This window comes from Solanum dulcamara, chromosome 12 (genome assembly GCF_947179165.1).
Source record: "Solanum dulcamara chromosome 12, daSolDulc1.2, whole genome shotgun sequence".
Taxonomy (NCBI): domain Eukaryota; kingdom Viridiplantae; phylum Streptophyta; class Magnoliopsida; order Solanales; family Solanaceae; genus Solanum; species Solanum dulcamara.
Window position 1 is genome coordinate 159,473 of NC_077248.1, and position 22,930 is coordinate 182,402.

Consider the following 22,930-nt stretch of genomic DNA (forward strand, 5'->3'; position numbering starts at 1 on the left):
TTAGCTATGTCGATGAGCATCACTAAGATATCGGGGAATCCCTTTGAGATAAGTACTAATGCATCTATGTAGGCTCGAGGCCTCGCATACCGCAGTCTCTCTCTACTGTCCTCGCGATATGCTTGTCTCTTTGTCGCTTGTTTGTCCATGAGAATTTTTTTTTTAATAACTTTTTGAAAGTTTTCAAAATATGGGTTTGGTTGTAAATTTGTCCAGATTTTCAAAATTCAAGTTGGAATTGAATTTCAATTCTGAAAAAGTTCTAACCCAGATTCTCAACTCACTTCTTACCGTTAAAAAAATAATTTTCAAATTTTGCCCCAATTTTTTGGTTTATATAAAAAAAAATATTCCTTCTTAAAGAATAACTAATTACTAATGTTGTTAATTTTCTGTACTAATGAATCCTTGTAATACAATATTTAATTAAAATTGATAAAGTGTGTAATAACATTTAGTAACTCGTGTATGAAATCCACATATGTAACACAACTGTTGTTTATTTTTATAACTTGGTGAATGCAATCTATGACATTAAGTGATATACCTTTTTTGAATAAATTTGATTATTTGTTTCAGATGAATTAGTCAATTAATTGAGTGATTTTACTAGTATTTAGAAATTATGAGATATAAATCATATTTTATGTTTTTTTAAGTAGTACATTTAAACATAACATTATTTCAAATATTTTTTTGTAAAAAGTATAACAAAACACAATTTCATATTCAATTCCAACTTGATAAATTTTCGAATAAAGTGAGATAGTAGGCCAAAATAAGTGTAATTTTCCTAAATACCAAAAAGTGTAGGACGTAAAGTGGAAATTGCTTAAGTCAGAGGGGCCAATAGTGCTACTTTCGAGGACTTGAAAGTAGAAAGAATTGCAGGAGAATCAGCTATGCTTCCTGAAGGAGAATCTATTGTATGCTTTGGGGAGTGACAGTCCATTGAATCATCAATTTGCAGGAAATTCTCAAACTTTGAAAATGACATATAACTCCGACAGTTCATCTTCCATAGTTCGTCTGAATATTGGTAAGCCCCTTGCTCTTTTGAATCTCCTTCCCTATGCATTTCGGGCATTGACATTTGTAGTGATGCTCCATATTAAGATCTAGAGGAGCTGATTTCTGCAACATCTTCCAATTTTTTCTCTGTACAATGGATGGGCATAAGGTGCAGTTTTAGAAGTAGTAGTCTTTCTTAGGTTGTAAATCTCAAAAGTTACTTTTAGCTCACAGGTTTCCCTTTTCTCACAGTACACTGAATGAGGCATGAGGTACAATATTAGAAGCAGTAATTTATTTGGGTCAGAAATGAGTATAGCAGTTACAGTAGTTCCAATCTTATTCATCTGCGTTGACAGAGGGAGTCAGGGAGACTCTGAGTTAGCAAGAAATGAGTTCTCTCTTCCATTTCGTTCTACAACATAAAACAATTAAGAAACACTCTGCAAGATTGTAATACATGTTAACTTGTTTCCAGTCTATAGACCTGTTGAATTTTGCTTAAATTAAAGTTCCAACAATTAGTAGCATAAAATATTCGAGGTGGTTTCCATTTAACCTCATCCCAGGGATATTTTGTTTTTCAGCTGGATTACGTATTTTAGTATTAAATATTATGTTTAATATCTTCACTTTGTTACTTGAATATGAAAGGACAATGCTGAAGAATTGTCACGCAGGAAAATGATTTTGCCTTGTCATTTTCTCACACACAATCTCTTTTGGGCTGATTTTTATGAGTGATTTTGAAAATTCTTTTCTAAAGGAGGGAGGAAGTTTTGCACAACACTGGATACCCTCACGCAGCGTGAGCCAGACTCGATGCTCGCTGCTATGTTTAGTGGTCGTCACACTATCTGCCAGGAGTCAGAGAAGGTACATGTTATGCACACACTTCTTTAATTACTTGAGGCACATTACTATTGACTCTCAGATGTTGAACAGTAGTTACAGAAGAGCATCATTCATAGTTAAAGGAGGAGGATAGGAAGTTAGCCTTTTACTTTGATTTTAAGAAAATTTCGAGTATTTTATGTGACCTGAGAGAATGGGGGTCTGCTCTTATCCCTTGAAATTCTGCTCTATCTCATACCACATACAATGATGTGAAGTAGAGAGCTGCCAGAATTTTAAACGATTAGTTGTTCCTTCCATATGCTGCAATTGGACAAGCAAAACCCTTGATTGGAAAAATTAGGACTGCTGAGTACAACACATAACAAACTCCTAGGATACTTCCCATCTGTTTGCACATAAAATCATCAATTCACATTCAGTTCCTTCTCTAGTCAGAGATTATCTCCCAAAAGCACCTGCCTCCCCCTGCCAAGGGAACCACTTTTCGTTCTTTCATGTCTAACAAACTATTTTTCCAAGGTCCAATGGTCTCACCTATATGTCTCAACTCGAGTTAAACTTAACCCTGGTTATTCCGGCCTATAGGTTTTTGGTTTTCTGCACATCTACTCTAAGTTGTTAGAAACATGCTAATTGCTTCAAGCTGTTGCGCCTCTGTTACTTGTCTCAAAAAAAAAAAAACTGTTGCAACTAATCAAATTGAATAGAAATTTAATGGCCCATCAGCTTTCGTCCTCTCCACCTCTTCCTCCACTTCTCCCTTCAAAATCAGGGCAAGCCCCTCTTTTGGTCTTCCCACAAAAAATTCCTCTAAGTTTAGTTAGATGTCTCCACTTCCCATAGTCTCTTGCCATTGCTCATGACCCTATGCAACCTCAACAATTTCAATACCAACCTTTGCTTGGATAAATGAAAGTGACCTTGCTGATCAAATAAATAAATAAATCATGTAGGAATGGGTTAAAGGATTTTACTAACATATGTTTTTCTAAACAGTTCCTGAGAGAGAGAGAGGCTTATATTTAACTGAATAGGTTTAACTGTAAATGTGAAAAAAACACCATGTTTTGTGGTATCTAAGTTGATTTGATTGACTAAACTAAAGAGATAAACTAAGGAGGATACGCCTTTTTTATAAGGTAAATAATTTTATTGATAGTGGGAACAACCTCTACCTTAACAAGGTAGGAATAAGATTGCATATACAAGAAGATTACACTGGGTATGTTGTTGTTGGGGTAAAACTCCATACCCAAGGGTGTGGCCTAGTGGTCAATGAAGTGGGTTGAGAACCACAAGTTCAAACCCCAGCAGAGACAAAAATCACTAGGTGTTTTCTTCTCATCTGTCCTAGCCTTGGTTTTTTTTTTGATGAAGTAAGATTTCATTAAGGCATCCAGTAGATGCAAAGAACAAAAGGGGGATCTGTCAGCTCAGTAAGAGCAAAAAACTTATAGCGCTAAGGAGCTGCCAAAATCCAGGTAGTGATCTACGTTATTTACAGGGGAAAAGTTAGCCCAGCTAAAAAGGTTAACCAAACAACTAGCCTTAATCTTACGAATTGGAGTTAAAACTCCATCGAAAAATCTCCTGTTTCTTTAATCTGTCCTAGCCTTGGTGGACACAGTTACCTTATACATCAAGCAGGCCCGAACAACCTGGTTGTAAAAAATAATGGTTCTCTACAAAAGACACCCATTTATCTATACAAATAGGAATCTTTAGGGTGCACCAAACTCGGAGAAGATTCTGTCCCACCTTGCAACCATTAGAGTCCTTCCCCGCCTTATTGTTCATATTTTGACACTTTCCACTAGCAACACTGAATGTTCTAACCTGTTCATCTCCTTCAGAATTGACCCCCACAGATTCTGCAAGAAACTCTGATGTGGAACACAGCTGGAATGGACCCACTTCGGAATGAAATTTTTTGGCCCTTAGAATTGTTGCAGATGACAGGCACCTGGTGAACAACATTTAACTGGCTATTAGCTTTTCACAGTCTTTCATTAGAATGTTCTCTTGACAATTCACAACTTAATCCTAGGCCGAAGCTATCTGATGAAAAGAAGTACTAGGTGAGTAATCTTCTGCTTGTATACAGGGGCTTTCTCCACCATCAATAAAATTATTTACAACAACAACAACAACAACCCAGTGAAATCCCACAACATGGGGTCTGGGGAGGGTAGAATGTACGCAGACCTTACTCCTACCAAGGTAGGACGGCTGTTTCCTGGAGACCCTCGGCTCAGTAAAAGCATAAATGCATAAAAAAATGTTAGATAAGAATAGAAAATTAAAAGCTTTATGAGAAAAACAACAAACAAATAACAAATAGATAACAAATAAATACAAATAAATAAAGACTAATAACAAATAACGATTAAATAAATAATGAAAGCGTCACAGGTAAAATTGAGTAATCAGAGCATAGAAAGTAATAAATAATAACAGAAATAACAGAAATCAGAACTCAAAGCGCAAGAGATCGTAATGCACTACTACACCTATGAATAGAGAAGAATAACGAGACTATGAACTAGACTTCTACCCTAATGTGGGTCCTCCACACCCTCCTATCTAAGGTCATGTCCTCCGTAAGCTGTAACTGCGCCATGTCCTGTCTAATCACCTCTCCCCAATACTTCTTCGGCCTACCCCTACCTCTTCTGTAACCATCCATGGCCAGCCTCTCACACCTCCGCACTGGCGCATCTGTGTCTCTCCTCTTCACATGTCCATACCATCTCAGTCGTATTTCCCGCATCTTGTCTTCCACCGAGGCCACTCCTACCTTGTCCCGAATAGCCTCATTTCTAATCCTGTCGCTCCTGGTGTGCCCACACATCCATCTCAGCATTCTCATCTCAGCAACTTTCATCTTTTGAATGTGAGAAGTCTTAACTGGCCAACACTCCGCCCCATACAGCATAGCCGGTCTAACCACCACTTTGTAGAACTTGCCCTTAAGTTTTGGTGGCACATTCTTGTCGCATAGCACTCCGGAAGCGAGCCTCCATTTCATCCACCCTACCCCAATACGATGTGTGACATCATCGTCAATCTCCCCGCTGCCTTGCATGATAGACCCAAGATACTTGCAACTACTTCTCTTTTGGATGGCCTGAGCACCAAGCCTAACTTCAACGTCAACCTCCTGAGGTGTCTCACTGAACTTGCACTCTAAGTACTCTGTCTTTGTCCTACTCAACTTAAACCCTTTAGACTCCAAGGTATGTCTCCAATCCTCCAGCTTAGCGTTAACTCCGCGGCGAGTCTCATCGATCAGGACTATGTCATCCGCGAAAAGCATACACCATGGCACCGCACCTTGAATTTGTCGCGTCAATCCATCTATCACCAAGGCAAATAAAAAAGGACTAAGAGCTGATCCTTGATGCAACCCCATCACCACTGGGAAGTGCTCTGAGTCCCCTCCTACTGTCCTTACCCTGGTTTTGGCTCCCTCGTACATGTCCTTGATCACCCTAATGTATGCCATAGGTACACCTTTAGCCTTCAAACATGTCCATAGTATTTCTCTTGGGACTTTATCATAAGCCTTTTCTAGGTCGATGAATACCATATGCAAGTCCCTCTTCCTCTCCCTATGCTGCTCCACCAGTCTCCTCATAAGATGGATGGCTTCTGTAGTTGAGCGTCCCGGCATAAATCCAAACTGGTTCTCTGAAATAGACACGTCTCTCCTCACCCTCATCTCTACCACTCTTTCCCACAGTTTCATAGTATGGCTTAGTAGCTTAATACCTCTATAGTTGTTGCAACTCTGGATATCCCCTTTGTTTTTGTATAGAGGGATCATTATGCTCGACCTCCATTCTTCGGGCATCGTTGCCGTTTTAAAGATGACATTAAATAACCTAGCCAACCACTCCAAACCTACCGAACTCGTGCTCTTCCAAAATTCCCCAGGAATCTCGTCAGGTCCGGTTGCTCTTCCCCAGCGCATCCTACGAACGACACTCTTAACCTCCTCGACCTTAATACTCCTACAATACCCAAAATCGCAATGCCTCTCTGTATGTTCTACATCTCCCAACACAAAGTCTCTGTCCCCTTCCTCATTCAAGAGTTTATGGAAATAGGACTGCCATCTCTGTTTAATGAGGGTCTCGTCTACCAATACTTTTCCATGCTCGTCCTTAATGCACTTCACTTGGTCCACATCGCGTGCCCTTCTCTCCCGCGCCCTGGCTAGCCTGAACAATTTTCTATCCCCACCTTTCTCTTCTAGTTCAGCATAAAGGCGTTCAAAAGCTGTTGTTTTTGCCGTCGAAACCGCCGACTTCGCCTCCTTTCTCGCTATTTTATAAAGTTCCCTATTCGTCCACTTCTCCACCTCATCTGTGCTTTCTATCAACTTTGCGTACGCCATCTTCTTTGCTTCCACCTTTTCTTGTACTTCTCCATTCCACCACCAGTCTCCTCGATGCCGACTACGACTACCAGTCGAGACTCCCAACACTTCCCTTGCCACAGTCCTAATACAACTAGCCGTCCTATCCCACATACTTGTCGCATCCCCATTACTATCCCAGGCCCCCATGGCCTTCAACTTCTCTCCCATCTCCAAGGCATTTGCAGTGGTCAAACTCCTCCATCTGATCCTAGATCGATCATCCCCGACCCTCTTATTCCTCATCATCTTGATCCCTAAATCCATCACCAAAAGCTTATGTCGGGTTGTAAGGTTTTCTATCGGAATGACCTTACAGTCTTTGCACAGACCTCTATCGACCTTCCTCAAGAGTAAAAAGTCTATCTGAGTCTTAGCCACCGAACTATGGAATGTTACCAAGTGGTCTTCCTTCTTTGGGAAACTCGAATTGGCTATGACCAACCCAAAAGCTCTTGCGAATTCCAAAAGTGAAAGACCTCCTACATTTCTGACCCCGTAGCCAAAGCCTCCATGCACATCATCATACCCTCCTGAAATAGACCCGATGTGTCCATTGAAATCCCCTCCCACGAAAAGCTTCTCAGTAGGTGGTATACCTCCCACTAACTCGTCCAAATCTTCCCAAAAGCGCCTCTTATCCTCCTCTCTTAAGCCCGCTTGTGGCGCATAAGCACTAATAATGTTGAATATGCTCCCTTCAACGACCACCTTAATCGACATCATCCTATCGTTGACTCTCCTAACCTCCACTACCTGATCTCTTAGATCATTGTCTACTAAAATGCCTACCCCATTCCTATATTTTGATCTACCTGAAAACCAAAGCTTATACCCGTCTACCTCCCTAGCTTTAGAACCTATCCATTTGGTCTCTTGGACACAAGCTATATTAATCTTTCTCTTTTTTAGAATTTTAACTAGCTCTATGGATTTGCCCGTTAACGTTCCAATATTCCAAGAACCAACTCTCAGTCTAGACGCTCCTTTAACCCACTTACCCCTCCTTACCCTCGTCCCCGACCCCGTCCCTGAAGGCCATTGCTGGGAGAAAGGCCATTGATTCGGTTTTCTCGAAATCAACGAGAGTGGACTTGAAACCATAGATCCATTTTGTGATCCACACGACTCAGACAAGAATCCTTTATCTTACCCACCCATTGCTGGCAAGTGATCTTTGTTATCGTGCGATAGTCACAATAAGGAATACTGTAGTATTCATGAACATATTTTTCATTTTAATATCCCATGATGTCTGATAGTTCAAAAAGAAAATGCAGCTTGCTGAAAGCTTCAATGTATGTGATAAAAAAAATTAAGCAGAGTAATATGATCTTGCACAGACTAGAATATCCCTTTTGTTTTTGATAGTTTTTGCACGACTCACAAGATAGATGATTGGATGTCTTTTTTAGAGAACCATAATTTTGTGTGGGTTCTCTACTCTTTGGCATACTAATACAGGGTTTCTTACACCAGAACATCAATAAAATAATAGGAAACAAGCTAAGAAATTACCTTGAACTTCTTGTAATTTTGTAATAAAATAAAAAAGCACCAATCTTTTAAGTTTTCACCAATTACTTTAAGATTCTCAATATTCTATTCCTTTCGTTGGAAATAGAGTGCTGAAATATCAGTACAAGATGCGACTTTTAAAACAGGTTCACGTTAAACATAAACAAGCATGTTCATAAGCTCCAAGGTCTCTTACATTTTTGCACTTATTTTCTTTCTCAGCTCTTTTTGCTTTTTCTTCCTCTGTTGTGTGTAATTAGATGTTCCATCATGTTAAATGGAATTGTATTGTATCTTCTTATTATTGGTGTAAAAAGATAGAAATAGATGAACTAGAACTAGAGGCCGTTTGGATTGGCTTATAAGCTGCTTGCTTATAAGCTGTTTTCAGTTTTTTTTGAGTGTTTGACTGACCAACTTAAAGTCATTTTGTGCTTAAAATAAGTCCCAACAAATAGTTGGGTTTATTTGGATGAACTTATTTTAAGCAGTTTATAAGTTGAAAACAGCTTATAAGTAAAAAAAAAAAAAAGTTGGCCTGTACCTATTTTTTTTTAAAACTTATAAACAGTTTTCAACTTATAACCTGCTTAAAAATAAGTCAATCCAAACAGGCTATAGTAGATTTGTTAGGTTCTCTGTAAGTAACTTCCTCCTACTCTTTGTTTGCCTCTTTTTGAAGGTCTCCAGCATATCCTTAATGCTGAGGAATACAACGTTACCAATTTCAAAAAAAAAACACTAGTATGCTCAGCTTTTGTGTCTACTGTTCTCATAGGATCAATTATTTTGGTGTTTAGTAGTTCAAACTTGGACACTTCTAGATAACTGTGCAGATGCACAGGGTCGTAAAATATTGGTTGGTTTTGGTTACCATAATGCACTGTGCAATTATCCATTTTAGGAATTATCTCGGAGGCATTGTTCATTGGTATTAGCTGGTTCTTTAGTTTGAGGAAATGTTATTTATATCTCATTCTTGTCAAAAATATATATTTATTATCTTTGACAGGTATCAAGCTCATGCTCCTTCATGTTAATCTTTGAGAAAAGACATCTATGGTCTATGATTTCACGACTTCATATCTCCTTTCAATGTGTTTTTGCAGGGACACATATTCGTTGACAGGGACGGAAAGCACTTTCGCCATATCCTTAATTGGTTGAGGGATGGTGTAATTCCACCCCTGAAAGATTCTGAATATGCTCAGCTTCTGCAGGAGGCGGAATACTATCAGCTTCTTGTAAATCCATGATCCTCTTTAATTGTTTATCGTGCACTTATGTATGTACTATGTTCTAAATTACTCATATTGCCATGTGAATGTGGTCATTAAGATTTAAGGGCAGATTTTGTTTGCTTGGAGTTACTTTTCTTAGTTTTTCAAGCCTTGGAGATACTTTTTCTGTAACTTTTTGGTGATTCATGTAGATTATATACTTCTCATTCATATTCTTATGCGTCTTATAGACATAAGAGAATGATATACTTAGCCTCTTCAAATAGAACAGAAGCAGGTTTTCCCTAGATCATTGAGTTATTTGAGATATAGATTGAGGTTGCTTGAGAGTTTCTTGGTTTATAAAACAATATTTCATGAGGTAGTGAACCAAAGCACTACTTGTCATGGTTTCCAAACCATTGATATTGACGCACCTACTCAATAGTTGTACATTATTTCTTTCGGTGAATATTTTCTTGAATATATATGTTAAATGAAAGTTATAGAGATGTCGGTTTAGCCATATAGCCAGATGGTTTGGCGTTTCTTGGGTAATGCCAAGATATGGGAAGGAATTGATGTTCAGCTGGAAGAGTGGAGATAGAAGAAGAAGCCACAATTCATGGAATGTTACTCCTCTTGCTCTAATGTGGGTCATTTGGAAAGAGAGGAATAAGGGGTGAAGATGAGCTTTGCTCAATTGAGAAGTAGTCTCCAATCCCTTATTTTCTTTTGGTGCACCCATGTAGTTCTTGTTTGTATCTGTGTTGTCAAAGGCGCGCTTAAGCTTGGAAGCAAGGCTCAAAACACGTTGATGTGCACTACAGTGTTGTCATCATGGCTCTAAGACATACTTTTTCTTGTGAATGAGCATTTTCTGAAGAGGCGACACTAAGACATCCATGTTTTATTTGCGCTTAAAGCCCCAAAGAACCTTAGAGCTTTTTTGCGCTTTTGCTTCTGATAACATTGGTTTGTATAGAGGATTGGGTGTCTTTTGGGGAGAACAATTTTTTGTAGGTTTCTCCTTTTCGATATGCCTCTTGTATACGGCCATGTTGGCCGTGTTATTATCAATGAAATCTTTTACTTGATAATATTTTTTAATCTTCATTTACTGAAAAGGTATGTTGTACTGAAATGTAGCTATTTTGGGAGTTAAAAATATTATCTGACAGCTAAAGTAGTTTGTGTGTCCGCGGAGTTGTTAAGAGCTTAGTTTACCTATTTCATTTCAGGGACTAGTAGATGTAATTAAAGCTGCCCTGAGTAAGAGGAAGGAGGATGAGGAGTTGGGTACTGAATTGACACGCATTGACATTATCAAATGCATACAGTCTGACAGAGTCAGATTTCGGGGAATTAATCTTTCTGGTCTTGATCTTTCGAAGTTGGTAATATAATCTAGTGCTAGACTATTTCATTTCTTTATGTTCTTATTTGCAGATATGGATACTTGATCTAGACTTCTTGCAGTACTGTCTTGTTGTCTTAATAACACTGATCATTTTCTCATGTAGTTTCTATGCTTCATAAAGAGCTTATGCTTCTATGGGCATGATCATCATCTCCTCATTGTTTTATGTTGTTTTTCTGTGTTTTAATAAATAAGAGAAGCAACCATTTAGTCAAAGAGGTTATTGCCAAAGTACAAGTTGTCCTCAAGTGAGATAAGTCTTACATTAAGAAAAGGGGGAAAATACATGCGACTCTGTTTTCAATTTTCCAAAAAGGGGGGAAAATTAAAATATAGAGTTGATCTAATCTAGAATCTAAGGAATGTCCTATGGCCTTACTCCACAAATTATAAAAGCACTACTCTTTTAAGAGACTTTTTTGGGATTTGAGGTTCAGGAGGAATTTTCAGTATTGGAAGGTGACCAAGTTTCAGAGACGGCTAGTTGTACTTCAAAAGCAATGTGAACTTTTATTCTACATGAGAATTGAGAAACCCGTACGAATATAACCTACATGTTCAATTGAACTATGAGCTAGAAGTCTTTTTACTTTTGTTTGGGCCATGGCGGCCAGTGCTCCTAAGATCATAGAAGCAATGCTGCTGAAAAAGAAGATTTGTTGCAATGTAGCTCCATAAGAACCATAAATAGAAACACGTGAAATATTAGCAAAAATAGAGATTTTAGGCGCAATAGAAAGGAATGTTGTAACCAGTCAACAAATCTGATGTTTTTAGTTGAGAGTTGGGGAATAACCAAGTGTTCTCTGTTAAGTCCTTTTATAAGAAGCTCTTGGGTAGGGTGGATGAGAGTTTCCCAATGCTTTGGTCCGGATACCTAAGGTGCCGAGGAAAGTATGTTTCTTCACATGGTTATCTACTAGAGGGGTGATTTTGACGGCAGAGAATCTTGGAAAAAGAAAGGTTGTCTGCTTGATCTGGTCTTTTCCTTGCAAGGAGGCGAGTGAGGACGTGGATCACACTATGTTACATTGCAAATTAGCCACGAGGTTATGGGGGGATATATTCAGATGGTTTGACATTTCTTGGGTAATGCCAAGATCCGTGAAGGAGTTTATGTTTCACTGAAGGAGTTGAGCTAGAAGAAGAAGACACAAGGCATGGAATTTTACTCCTCTTGCTCTTTTGTGGGTCATTTGGAAAGAGAGAAATATGAGAGCTTTTGAAGGGTGGATATGAGCTTTGCTCAAATGAGAAGTAGTCTTCGATCCCTTATTTTATTTTGGTGCACCGATGTAGTTCCTGTTTGTATAGAGGACTAGGTGCCTTTTGGAGAGAACCGTATTTTGTAGGTTTTCTCCTTTTTTGGTATACCTCTTGTATACAGCCATAGGCAAGATATTTCTCCTTTTCTGTGGGCAATAGGCAAATGTAGCTCATTAGGAAATATAGATAATTCACCAGTAGAAAAAGGTTCAGCCTTGGCAGATTGCATGATGACCTTTTCTGCTTCCCTCTGCTTCCGACGAAGGTAAATAGTCAAAAAAGTTCCCCGTAGAATGCGAGCGTTGAGGCTTTCATCGAAACAAAGAGAGAGAAGCAGAGTTTGGACTTCAATCTTCACAAATATAGCATTTGGTTTTGTGCTTGAGTTTGGAACCGTGGAAGGCCGAATCAAGACTTTTCCAAAATTTCAGTAACCAAAAACTGAACTTGAAACCTACGACCGAACTGAACAACCAAAGTTACAAATATACATAACCTAAACCGACCGAATAAAGCAAAAAACTGGAATTTACAGTTCGGCTTTCTGGTTTTACGTCCACCCCTACTCTGAATTTATCCCTTAATAAAATTATTGCCTTATCCAAAAAAGGGCGGTGATTTATGTCGCTTACAAAGGGGAAAATTCCAAAAAAGGAAGCCCATCTTGGTAGCATCTGATAATGACTTCTTTGCTCTGTTTTACAGCAGTACAACCCCCCACCCCTTCTTTTTGCAACTGAGGAGAATCTCCCAAGCATTTGGCCATGTCAGATGTGTTGATATCATTATTCATGTAATTTTCTACAACTTTTTAATTAGTCAATGATATTTGTTCTATGTGCAGGACTTGTCATTTGTGGATTTCAGCTATGCATGTCTGAAAACAGTGTTCTTCTCACGTGCCAATCTTCAGTGTGCGAAATTCAGGGTATTATTGCTCAATTGAATGTTGCTGAATCTTCAACTGCAGTTAGTGTGTAGATCACTGAGAATGTTGTACTGTTATAATTACAATCATAATACCTTGGGAGAGTGTGCATCTAACTTTAGCAGTAAATTTCTTTTATTTTCATTTGTGATAGTAGTCTAGAATAATATATAATTCTGAGTAAGAACATAGTAGTGCTCCACTTTCTGTGGATGAGCCACTTGTTTTCAGTTTGGGAGGTTTGGTTTGATGAAGGGAGAAAAGCTTTGAATTTGATGTGCTCTCACTTTAGCTTTGTTTGACTAAAAAAAACTTATAGGCTTTTCTACTTTTGCAAGATTAGGAATTATGTTTTGCAGTGTTGCAGCGGTCAACCTTAGCCGAGTGCTCAACTGGAGGCTGGAGCTAATTGGCATGCTTCAGTCCTATCCTTCAGTCCTATTGATGTTATTGATGAGAGATGAGTGTCTTAGTAGCCAACTTTAGAAGAATGGCTGGACTGGGGTTTGACTAGGTTATACCAGCTTTGATGAAAGGTTTGTAATCTTGTTTGGCTGCAGCATAGGAAGGATGAAGACATTATGGAAATGGTTAGCTATGTTACATGGACTCTTCATTTTGTCTTGAAGTATCCATGTTGAATGGGCATGGCACGTGTAACACCTTGTTGGATCGATAGGTTTTGCAGATTCTCATACCGCAGTCCATGTAACATTGACACTAAGGATTTAAAATCAGTCTCGATGATTTCTAGTCTTCTTTGCAAATTGTCTCATTTTATGCTTGGGGGTGTTCTGCACATTATTTTTTACTACATGGTAGTTTGTATAACAAATGTACAAGATTGTATGCCTTATATTGGGTAAAAGAAGTTTTGGAGATAGTAAGCAATGTTGCATAGAGCCATAGGCTCTTAATTTGCCTTGATATACCAAATGTTGACTGGGTATGACATGGTAATATCATATTGGACTGCGTGTGGTTAATCTCATTCCTGACTCCACATAACATAGACATAAGCACACCCAAGGTTAAGGGTGTGGCCTAGTGGTCAATGAAGTGGGTTGAGAATCATGAGGTCTTCGGTTCAAATCATAGCAGAGACAAAAACACCATGTGGTTTCTTCCCATCTGTCCTTGCCTTGGTGGATAGAGTTAACTGATACTTGTTTCTGGCGGGAGGTTGCAGGTATTTGGTGGAATTAGTCAAGGTGCACTCAAGCTAGCTTGTACACTATGATTATAAAAAAGTAAATAACATAGACATAAGCATTTCAATTTGTCTCAGCCGGTGCAAGTCTTTGTGAATTGTCTCATTTGGTGTTGAGGGTATTTGCTAACATACTTCAGACTAAGCTGGTTTCTATAAATTAAGTGCACAATTGCAGTTTAAATTTTTTTTGCACATTTTCTTTTGTGTAGCCATTGTACATAGCTGGTAACTTTTGGTCTTCTTCAATGAGAAGTCCTTGCTTACAAATCTAGAAAAAGTAAAAGGAAAGTTAGCTTTTATGCAGCAATACTCTTGGTTGGCTGGTGGTATATTCAGTGTCTTTGTTGACAAGGGGCTCAAGGAACATTTGTATTTCTAAGCTCCTAACACTAATACCTTCCCATGACTTGGTTACTAAATAATACTATTTTTTTTCTTGGTCGGTCTTTAACTTTTGTTGCAGGATGTCGATGCCGAAGCTTCCATTTTTCACAATGCCACATTGCGCGAGTAAGCTATAGCACATAATCTTTCGGTCTCCACATCTTATGTAGATCATGCATAGTGTTTAATCATCTTAACAGTGTTTGGTTTTTGAAGATTCACCCTCTCTACATCCTCTTTTAACACAGGCTTTACATGTTTGTGTGAATTAAAACTTTAAGCACATAGATGTTATTTTCAAGCTCATCTTTACTGTCAAGTTGCAACCTTAGTGATTTCGTCTTGCCTAGGGAAGATGTGAATTCACTGGAGCAAATCTTCGTGGAGCTGTATTAGCTGGTGCTAATCTTCAAAGTGCAAATTTACAAGGTAATGGTTATTACACAATACGGATTTGTTCTGAAATTAAACAGGTGAGAGTGATTTCTTCAGGTGGAGTTCTGCACAAGTTAGATTACAATTTATAACCAAGAATTTGTGTTTCTTCAAGTTTGTTGTTACTGTATTTTGAGCCATGTCCAAGCTCCTTATTTCCTGAGAAGAAAAGAAAGGGAGAATAGAAGATGGTAGAGAGGCTAGAGAGGGGGAGGGGGTGGGGAGAGAATGAGAACAGCAAGAATTACTTGTTTCTCTGCAAGAGGGTTATTCTTTGGGTGATTTTTCTAGCATCAGGCACTCCTATGGAAGTGTGCTATGTTTCTTGTTCTATGGTGCATCATGCATGTTTGAAGTGTTATGTGCTAGAACCTCAGATGCTTACGGTTAGACAGGTAGGTTATAATGTTTGAAGTAGGTGTATTCTGAATTTATCAACTTATCATATAATCAACGTATCTACCTTCTTTTGCTCTAAGTTGCCAGACTCTTCACTTTCGTTATAAGTTGCTGTTTTTGTTTCCCCGTGTAAAGTATGATGAACGATCTGCTTGTTGTCTAGATATCTATTATTGTTCTTATTATTTTTCTTTGTCTCCCCGACACATGTATTATTATGATCTTTCTTTATTTCCATACAGATGCTTGTCTAATAGGCTGTAGCTTTTGTGGGGCGGATCTTCGTTCTGCTCACCTACAGGTTAAACTTCTAAAACTGTAATGTCTGTTGCTGCATCCTCTGTGGATCCTTTTAAATTTTTGACACTTGTACATGTTTTCTTGACAAGATATTCTACTACAGCCCCATTCTCTGATGCACTTTAAATATAATAATTCATCATATTTGATGGTAGAAAGTAAGCTTGTAATGATTTGGAATAAGGCCTAGATTCTTATCCTTTGCCTTAACCCTCTCACTTGAGTTTTACAACTCTGTTTAGCATTTATATTCTGAGGCCTGTGTAAATGTGCTGAATTACTGTTTATATTTATTCTCAGACAGCTGATCTTACAAATGCCAACCTCGAAGGAGCTAATCTTGAAGGAGCCAATCTGAAGGTAAAAGTTATGCATGTATTACTATTGCCTAAAGTCACCAGAAGGTGAAGTAATATTGGATACAGAAGCAGCTATTAAAACTATAGTCAAAAGTATTACTCTGGTGAACAGGTGACTTTTGAACTATTTATATTGCTCGTAATTCACAGAAAATTCACTCAACCAACCTCAATTTATTTGCGCTTCTACGTAAATCTTGCAAACTCTATTAAAAGTACTTCCCCAGACTGCTTCTGCTTAAATCTTGCAAACTCTATTTAAAGTATTTCCCCAGACTCTTAAAATATTTTTATTGCTTGTAATTCACTGGAAGTTCTCTCAAATGATCATGTCATCCCATTTCTGCTTAAAAAAATTAATAAGATGATCCATTTCTGCTAAAATCTTACTAACTGTTCTTTTAACAGTGATTTGAAAGTACTCTGTAAGTTTTTGCTTCTTTCTTGGACCACAGTTTCTTGAAATTGGAACAAGCGACCTTCCAACAGCCTATATACGCAATTCTTCTCTCCACAGCTTCAAAGTGATTTTTTGACACAATGAAAACATTTAAGATATTATCCTAACACAGTAACACATGGGCCTTCTGTTCACCTCAAAAGCAATTCCTCATGTATTATGCTAATTATCTTGGCCTGACCTGCAGAATTGAACAATTGAATGGTGAAGGTTTTGAGATTGCTAATCACTAGGGGCTAAAGTTTACAAGGCACGAAATGTTTAACCTGAACTGACAAGCATACCCAGACACCACCTTATAAGGCGTGCAACTCTCCATCCCTTCTGATATGTGATGGGTTCTACATTACTTGCTCATCGATGTCGCCCTAACCCTCCTTTTCTTCACCTGGACGGGCCATTCCATTGTTTCCACAAGGCACTTGCAAAACCCGGTTTACTATACCGCCTAAAGTATAATGCAATAAGATTTCTTCTTTCAGTCTCAAACCAAGAGGTTCTGCCAATCCCCTCCAATAACTTGAGTAAACAAGTCTACCAAACAGTCTGAAAGATATCTCTCACCAATAATCAATTTTTTCTTGAACTTTGCAGTCAAGGATCTCTCTCTCTCTCATTTTTTCTTTGGGCTCTATAAATAGTATGTGCAGCCATTAATAAAGGGGCACCAAGGGTTGTCAGATCCTTCAATATTGTCAAAAAGTACAAAAAACAATGAGAAGTGAGAGTACTATGAACGAGAAAACGACCAAGTTGGTCCTTGATGTATATGTGTTGAATTATTTTGGCCTTTATATATATACCACCTTATTGAATAGTCCTTGATGTATATAAAAAGATGATCATTTGGTTACCTTGAAATTGACACCTGAGACCCCTTCTCCCTCAATCTTCTTTCTTTCACTATTAAGGTATGCTCCATCTTCAGTCCACCCACCAGTCATATTCTCATAAGAAAAATAACACACACTACACTCATTTTGTATCTCCCTCTAAACAATAATTCCCAGCCGCCCATTTTGGTATATACAAAAATAAAATAAAAATTGAGACCACAAACAAATGTGAACTAAGCAAATCAGATAATACTCTCCATTCCTCCTCCCAGGAGAACTCCATAAACCAACTCTCTTCAACCTTTAACCAACTATTCTCTCTTTTTACAGCAAGGTATGGGAAGAATATAGCTTTCTTTTGGTTTTGTCCTTCTTAAAATAAATTGTCTTTTCATGTATTTTTTTAATTTCGTTGTTCAAATAAAAGGGTGAAAACTGAACGGACAGAGGTTGAAAATCGAAATCTTAAAAGTATTCTTTGAAAATTGAAGAGATTTTTGTGTCAAAAAGGATTCTGGTAGTGAAAGAATAAACCAATTGGAAATTGCAGCAGAATTGGCGGAAGATTGAGGAAAAAGGGGTTTGCCACTTGTCATTTTCAAGGCACCCACATTAACAGAATTTTTCATTTGTACCATTAGTTTTAGGGCTAAGAATCAAAATGGTCATCTTTCTATATACATCAAGGACTATTTCAACAAAATGGTATATATACAGGACCAGCATAGTTCAACCCCTAAACATCAAGATTCAAGGACCATTTTGGTCGTTTTCTCTACTATGAACCATACAATAGCCTACTCATCTGAAGATCATATGAATTCACTTGATGAATGAGCTACTCTTATTATATTTCCTTCCGAATCCGAACAACAGTCAGTTTCCTTTATGCCTCTTAATTGATTTTCCACTACTTATTCCAGGGCGCGAAGTTAACCAATGCAAATCTGAAGGGTGCAAACCTTCAAAGAGCTTATCTTCGGCATGTGAATCTTCGTGATACAGTAAGTCATATTACCACTGCCAATCAAAGTGCTTTGTTACAGCCTACTCCCTGGCCTTTTGCTGGATGTTCTTGTAATCCAATTCACCGATGAATTTCCATCTGGAAGGAAACAAAGTTCATAATGTGAATTGAAGTTCTCTTGAATAAAAATGAAATTATATTGGGATCTCAGGGAGATCCTGGAACCTTCGTCTTTGAACTTCAAACTACCTTACCAACTAATTGGATGTAAAAAAAAAGGGTAGCCCGGTGCACTAAAGCTCCCGCTATGCGTAGGGTCCGAGGAAGGGCCCGACCACAAGGGTCTATTGTACGCAGCTTTACCTTGCATTTCTGCCAGAGGCTGTTTCCAAGGCTTGAAACCGTGACCTCTTGGTCACATGGCAACAACTTTACCAGCAACTAATTGGATGTAGTAATCATGAATTTCTAAAGATAAGTACATAACACTCTCTCCCATTATAAACCATCTTTCCTGTATATCTTCCTTTGATATACCTTTTCCGACTCAAACCATTGAGTTTTTGGGCGTCCGTGTGGCTACTATGTCACGAGTCCATTTCAACTTCAAGTTGCTATCTTGCAGTGTTGAAATAACTTTCCCAACCTCTCAAGTTTTCTTGTGCTGTCTTGCAAATTTCTAACTGTGACGCTAAATTGTACTTTATTTTCTATGTATTATGTGTAAACAAGCATGAGAGGTTAACATTAGCATTTTTCAATGTCTAGCTCCAGGTTTTGGAGTAAAATGGTATGTATATTATGTTATTTGACTACTTAATGTCTCGTCAACCAAAAAGGCCAAAAGGCAGAATATTTTAGTTATGAATATATGGCATCTATGAAGTTTGTGAGACACCTATCAAATTATTTGCTCGGTCACAGCCCCAGAAAAGCTATAACATATTAGAACCATAATTCCCCCAAGTTGTGTGGTTACTGATCAGCCAAGGAATATGAATTGAATGTGTCTATCCTGAGCCCAGTTTTGTGCTACTAGCATGTGATTTCTGAGATCACATGCACAAAACTTGCTTGGTAATTCCCTAAATGTTTCTCTCGGATGATCAAGTCTGATTCCTTCCATAGAGGCACCATTGAGCTTTATACTAGAGTATAAGCAGTGAATTTCCATGAGCACATCTTCCCATATTAGCAAAGCTGCTTCATGTCTGTGACCTTTATTTGCCAAAATGTCTGCACACTGATTTGCTTCCTCCAGTGTTGATAATTTTTGGTTTGTTGACTTCCGGTTTGTATCTGCAATCATTGATAATAGCCTTGGAGGATGAAACTGTATACCGTCTTCGTTGATAAGCTTAACAACAAGCGAACAATCTGTTTCCACTTCTAACTCTTTATGTCTCATTGCCTTTGCTAATTGTAGCCCTTGTTTGACTCCTTGGTCCATAGGGAAGCTTAAGGTAGGTTTCATCTTACCTGAATATCCCATTATCCACTTCCCTTGATTGTCTCAAGAAAGTCCTCCTAAAGCAGCATCTCCAGTTTGGGTTTTCACACTGCCATCAGTATTCAGTTTAATCTTTCTAAACAAGGAGGAGACCAAGTGAGTGAATAATTTTAACTTTTGATATAGAGGTTTGTCAAGGAAATATTTCAACAATTTCCCAAGCACAATCACTAATATGTGCAAATATCTGTTGATAGACGTTCAGAGAACCAGTTCGGATTTATGCCGGGACGCTCAACTACAGAAGCCATCCATCTTATGAGGAGACTGGTGGAGCAATATAGGGAGAGGAAGAGGGACTTGCATATGGTATTCATCGACTTAGAAAAGGCCTACGATAAAGTTCCAAGAGAGATACTATGGAAATGTTTGGAGGCTAAAGATGTACCTGTGGCATACATTAGGGTGATCAAGGACATGTATGAGGGAGCCAAAACCAGGGTAAGGACAGTAGGAGGGGACTCAGAGCATTTCCCAGTTGGGATGGGGTTGCATCAAGGATCAGCTCTAAGTCCATTTTTATTTGCCTTGGTAATGGATGCATTGACGCGACAAATTCAAGGTGGGGTGCCATGGTGTATGCTTTTCGCGGATGACATAGTCCTGATTGATGAGACTCGTAGTGGAGTTAATGCTAAGATGGAGGATTGGAGACATACCTTGGAGTCTAAAGGGTTTAAGCTGAGTATGACCAAGACAGAGTACTTAGAGTGCAAGTTTAGTGAGACACCTCACGAGGTTGGCGTGGAAGTTAAGCTTGGTGCCCAAGCTATTCAAAAGAGAAGTAGTTTCAAGTATCTTGGGTCTATCATGCAAGGCAGCGGGGAAATTGACGATGATGTCACACATCGTATTGGGGCAGCGTGGATGAAATGGAGGCTCGCTTCCGGAGTGCTATGCGATAAGAAGGTGCCACCACAACTTAAGGGCAAATTCTACAAAGTGGTGGTTAGACCGGCTATGTTGTATGGGGCAGAGTGTTGGCCAGTTAAGATCTCTCACATTCAAAAGATGAAAGTTGCCGAGATGAGAATGTTGAGATGGATGTGTGGTCACACCAAGAGCGACAGGATTAGAAATGAGGCTATTCGGGACAAGGTAGGAGTGGCCTCGGTGGAAGACAAGATGCGGGAAATGCGACTGAGATGGTTTGGGCATGTGAAGAGGAGAGACACAGATGACCCAGTGAGAAGGTGTGAGAGGTTGGCTATGGATGGCTACAGAAGAGGTAGGGGTAGGCCGAAGAAGTATTGGGGAGAGGTGATTAGACAGGACATGGCTCAGTTACAGCTTACCGAGGACATGACCTTAGATAGGAGGCTGTGGAGGACCCACATTAGGGTAGAAGGCTAGTACATAGTATCGTTATTCTTCCCTATTCATAGGCGCACTAGCACATTACAATTCCTTGTACTCTCATTTCTGCTATTTCTGTTACTATTTATTGCTTTCAGTACTTTTGATTACTCTATTTTATCTGTGATGCCTTCGTGATTTATTTTTCTATAGCGCTTTGAATTTTTTTTAACTTTATCTGACCCCCTTTTCCGTTTTTTTTTTTTTTTTTTTTTTTTTTTTTTTTTTTTTTGAGCCGAGGGTCTCTCGGAAACAGCCGTCCTACCTTGGTAGGAGTAAGGTCTGCGTACAATCTACCCTCCCCAGACCCCACGTTGTGGGATTTCACTGGGTTGTTGTTGTTGTTGTTGTTGTATCTGTTGATAGACGTTATTTTTTCCAATCAAATTTCTATTTCTCTCTTTCCATATGCCAAATAGATGAAAATGTAAGTGTAACACTGCAAGAGATCAATCAATCCATTCAAGCATAAGCATAGCATTCATTTCATGGCATCAATCTCATTTTGTGAGAGAAAACTATTCCAAATTTATTTATATTCTGGACAAGTCCTAATAATATGGGGAAGAGTCCTTATCATCATCACATTGTTCGTATTTGGGGAAGTCAATTATCTTCCTAGTGAATCTAAGCTCATTTGACATAAGCTTGTTATGTCTTACAACAAATATGAGTTTCAAAAAAAAGGTCTTACAAGCCATACGAAGGGTTTTATTTTCCCAAGGTGAAGTTTCCATATATTAGTCTATCCTACCATTTGAGTTGTATGCAATTATGCTTCTATTGATCCTTGACTAATCTCCTTTTTAGCACTGCATGTAATGTAGAAATGTCTGATGTGACAAATTTAACCATAGTAGTTTACTGATGGTATATTTTAGTATATTTGCCTGGAATAAAGGGAAAGGGTCGAAGCTTGGAGGGTGTGATTCAGCTTTGTTGCTTAATATTCTCTGCTCGCCATTGTATTTGATTCTAGTTGGAACTAAATATCTCTCTTTCTCTCAGCATTTGGAGGGGGCAAAGCTTTATGGTGCCAATTTACTGGGTACAATCAGGTGACACCACAGACTTGTTCTCATCTCAAACCTCTCCCAGAGTAACATCAAAGAAGAGAACTACAAAAAGGAATTGTATAGAAATAGTATCAAGTCTATAACAAGTATTGACCGACTATTGTAGTTTAATTTGGTGGTCTAAATCTCAACTTAATTATCTGTATGTGTAAACCCAAATTGTTTCAAACCAAGCAACCATTCTGGCCTTGCAAAAATGTTTAGCTTTTCAAATCTTAGATGATCAAACAAGACGTTCCAAGAAGAATTGACAAGGCATAAAAGGGTATTTCAAAAGAAATGATTTGTGGATCATGCACTAATCCTACAAATATAGTTTAAGAATGTATGAATGTATCAAACACAGTAACATGATTACTCTAAACGGGAACTAGCATATGCCCTACTCTCCCCAAGCCTACTACATTACATGGATCATATATTGTCATTTCTTATTTCCTTAAGAGGGAAACCTGCAGCTGCTATCTTTTGGGTGCGCATAAGGTAAAACTTTCATTCCTATACAATAACTCGCAAACAACACAGGAGAAGTAATCCGTACTAGGCAAGCCCGGTGTGACGAGCTTTAACCACACAGGAGAAGTAACCCGCACTAGACAAGCCCGGTGTGACGAGCTCGATCTAAAAAACAAATTCCTTGCTTTCACCGGCAAGAGATTTCGAACTTGAGACCTCCAACATGAAAGTTTCAAGCCCAAACCACTAGGCCAAGTCATTTCTTGTTTCCTCAAGGGCTAGCAGTCAAGGAAACAGCAATAAGCTGTACATCGAATCGTTTACCACCAAAACTCATACCTTACTGGTATCACAATTTCATAAACCTACTCCTTTTAGTTCATCACGTTAATTCACTTTCCGCAGAAGGGACCACATGAAAGGGGCTAGGGAGAAGGGAAAAAGGAAAAATAACTGCATGATGTACCATAGTACGCCTGCTTTACGTTGTACCCACTGCGATATGGTGGCCCTTTTTTTTCCAGTTAGATTTGGCAAT

At 38.6% G+C, this 22,930-nt stretch overlaps 1 protein-coding gene across 3 annotated transcripts; it reads left to right on the forward strand.

Annotated features, from left to right (window-relative positions):
* Nucleotides 1–838: 838 nt before the first annotated feature.
* LOC129877614 (FH protein interacting protein FIP2) lies at nt 839–22,149 on the forward strand. Of its 3 annotated transcripts, XM_055953139.1 has the most exons (11): nt 846–1,039; nt 1,778–1,887; nt 8,917–9,051; nt 10,269–10,424; nt 12,558–12,641; nt 14,318–14,364; nt 14,594–14,667; nt 15,315–15,373; nt 15,673–15,732; nt 17,951–18,031; nt 21,869–22,149. In XM_055953139.1, the coding sequence occupies exons 1-11, from the start codon at nt 991–993 to the stop codon at nt 21,920–21,922; spliced, it is 909 nt and encodes a 302-aa protein (XP_055809114.1). In that variant the 5' UTR covers nt 846–990; the 3' UTR covers nt 21,923–22,149. The 3 variants fall into 3 exon arrangements, with proteins under 3 accessions (XP_055809115.1, XP_055809116.1, XP_055809114.1); XM_055953140.1 differs by lacking the exon at nt 17,951–18,031 and having other exon boundaries at nt 839–1,039; XM_055953141.1 differs by lacking the exon at nt 10,269–10,424 and having other exon boundaries at nt 842–1,039.
* The last annotated feature ends 781 nt before the right edge of the window (nt 22,150–22,930 follow it).

Bases quoted from the DNA above. Each gene is read 5' to 3' on its own strand.
- LOC129877614 (XM_055953139.1), top strand. From the start codon at position 991: ATGACATATAACTCCGACAGTTCATCTTCCATAGTTCGTCTGAATATT. The intron at 10,425-12,557 runs GTAATATAATCT...TTCTATGTGCAG, and splicing joins GTCTTGATCTTTCGAAGTTG to GACTTGTCATTTGTGGATTT. The intron at 14,365-14,593 runs GTAAGCTATAGC...TGCCTAGGGAAG, and splicing joins CACAATGCCACATTGCGCGA to ATGTGAATTCACTGGAGCAA.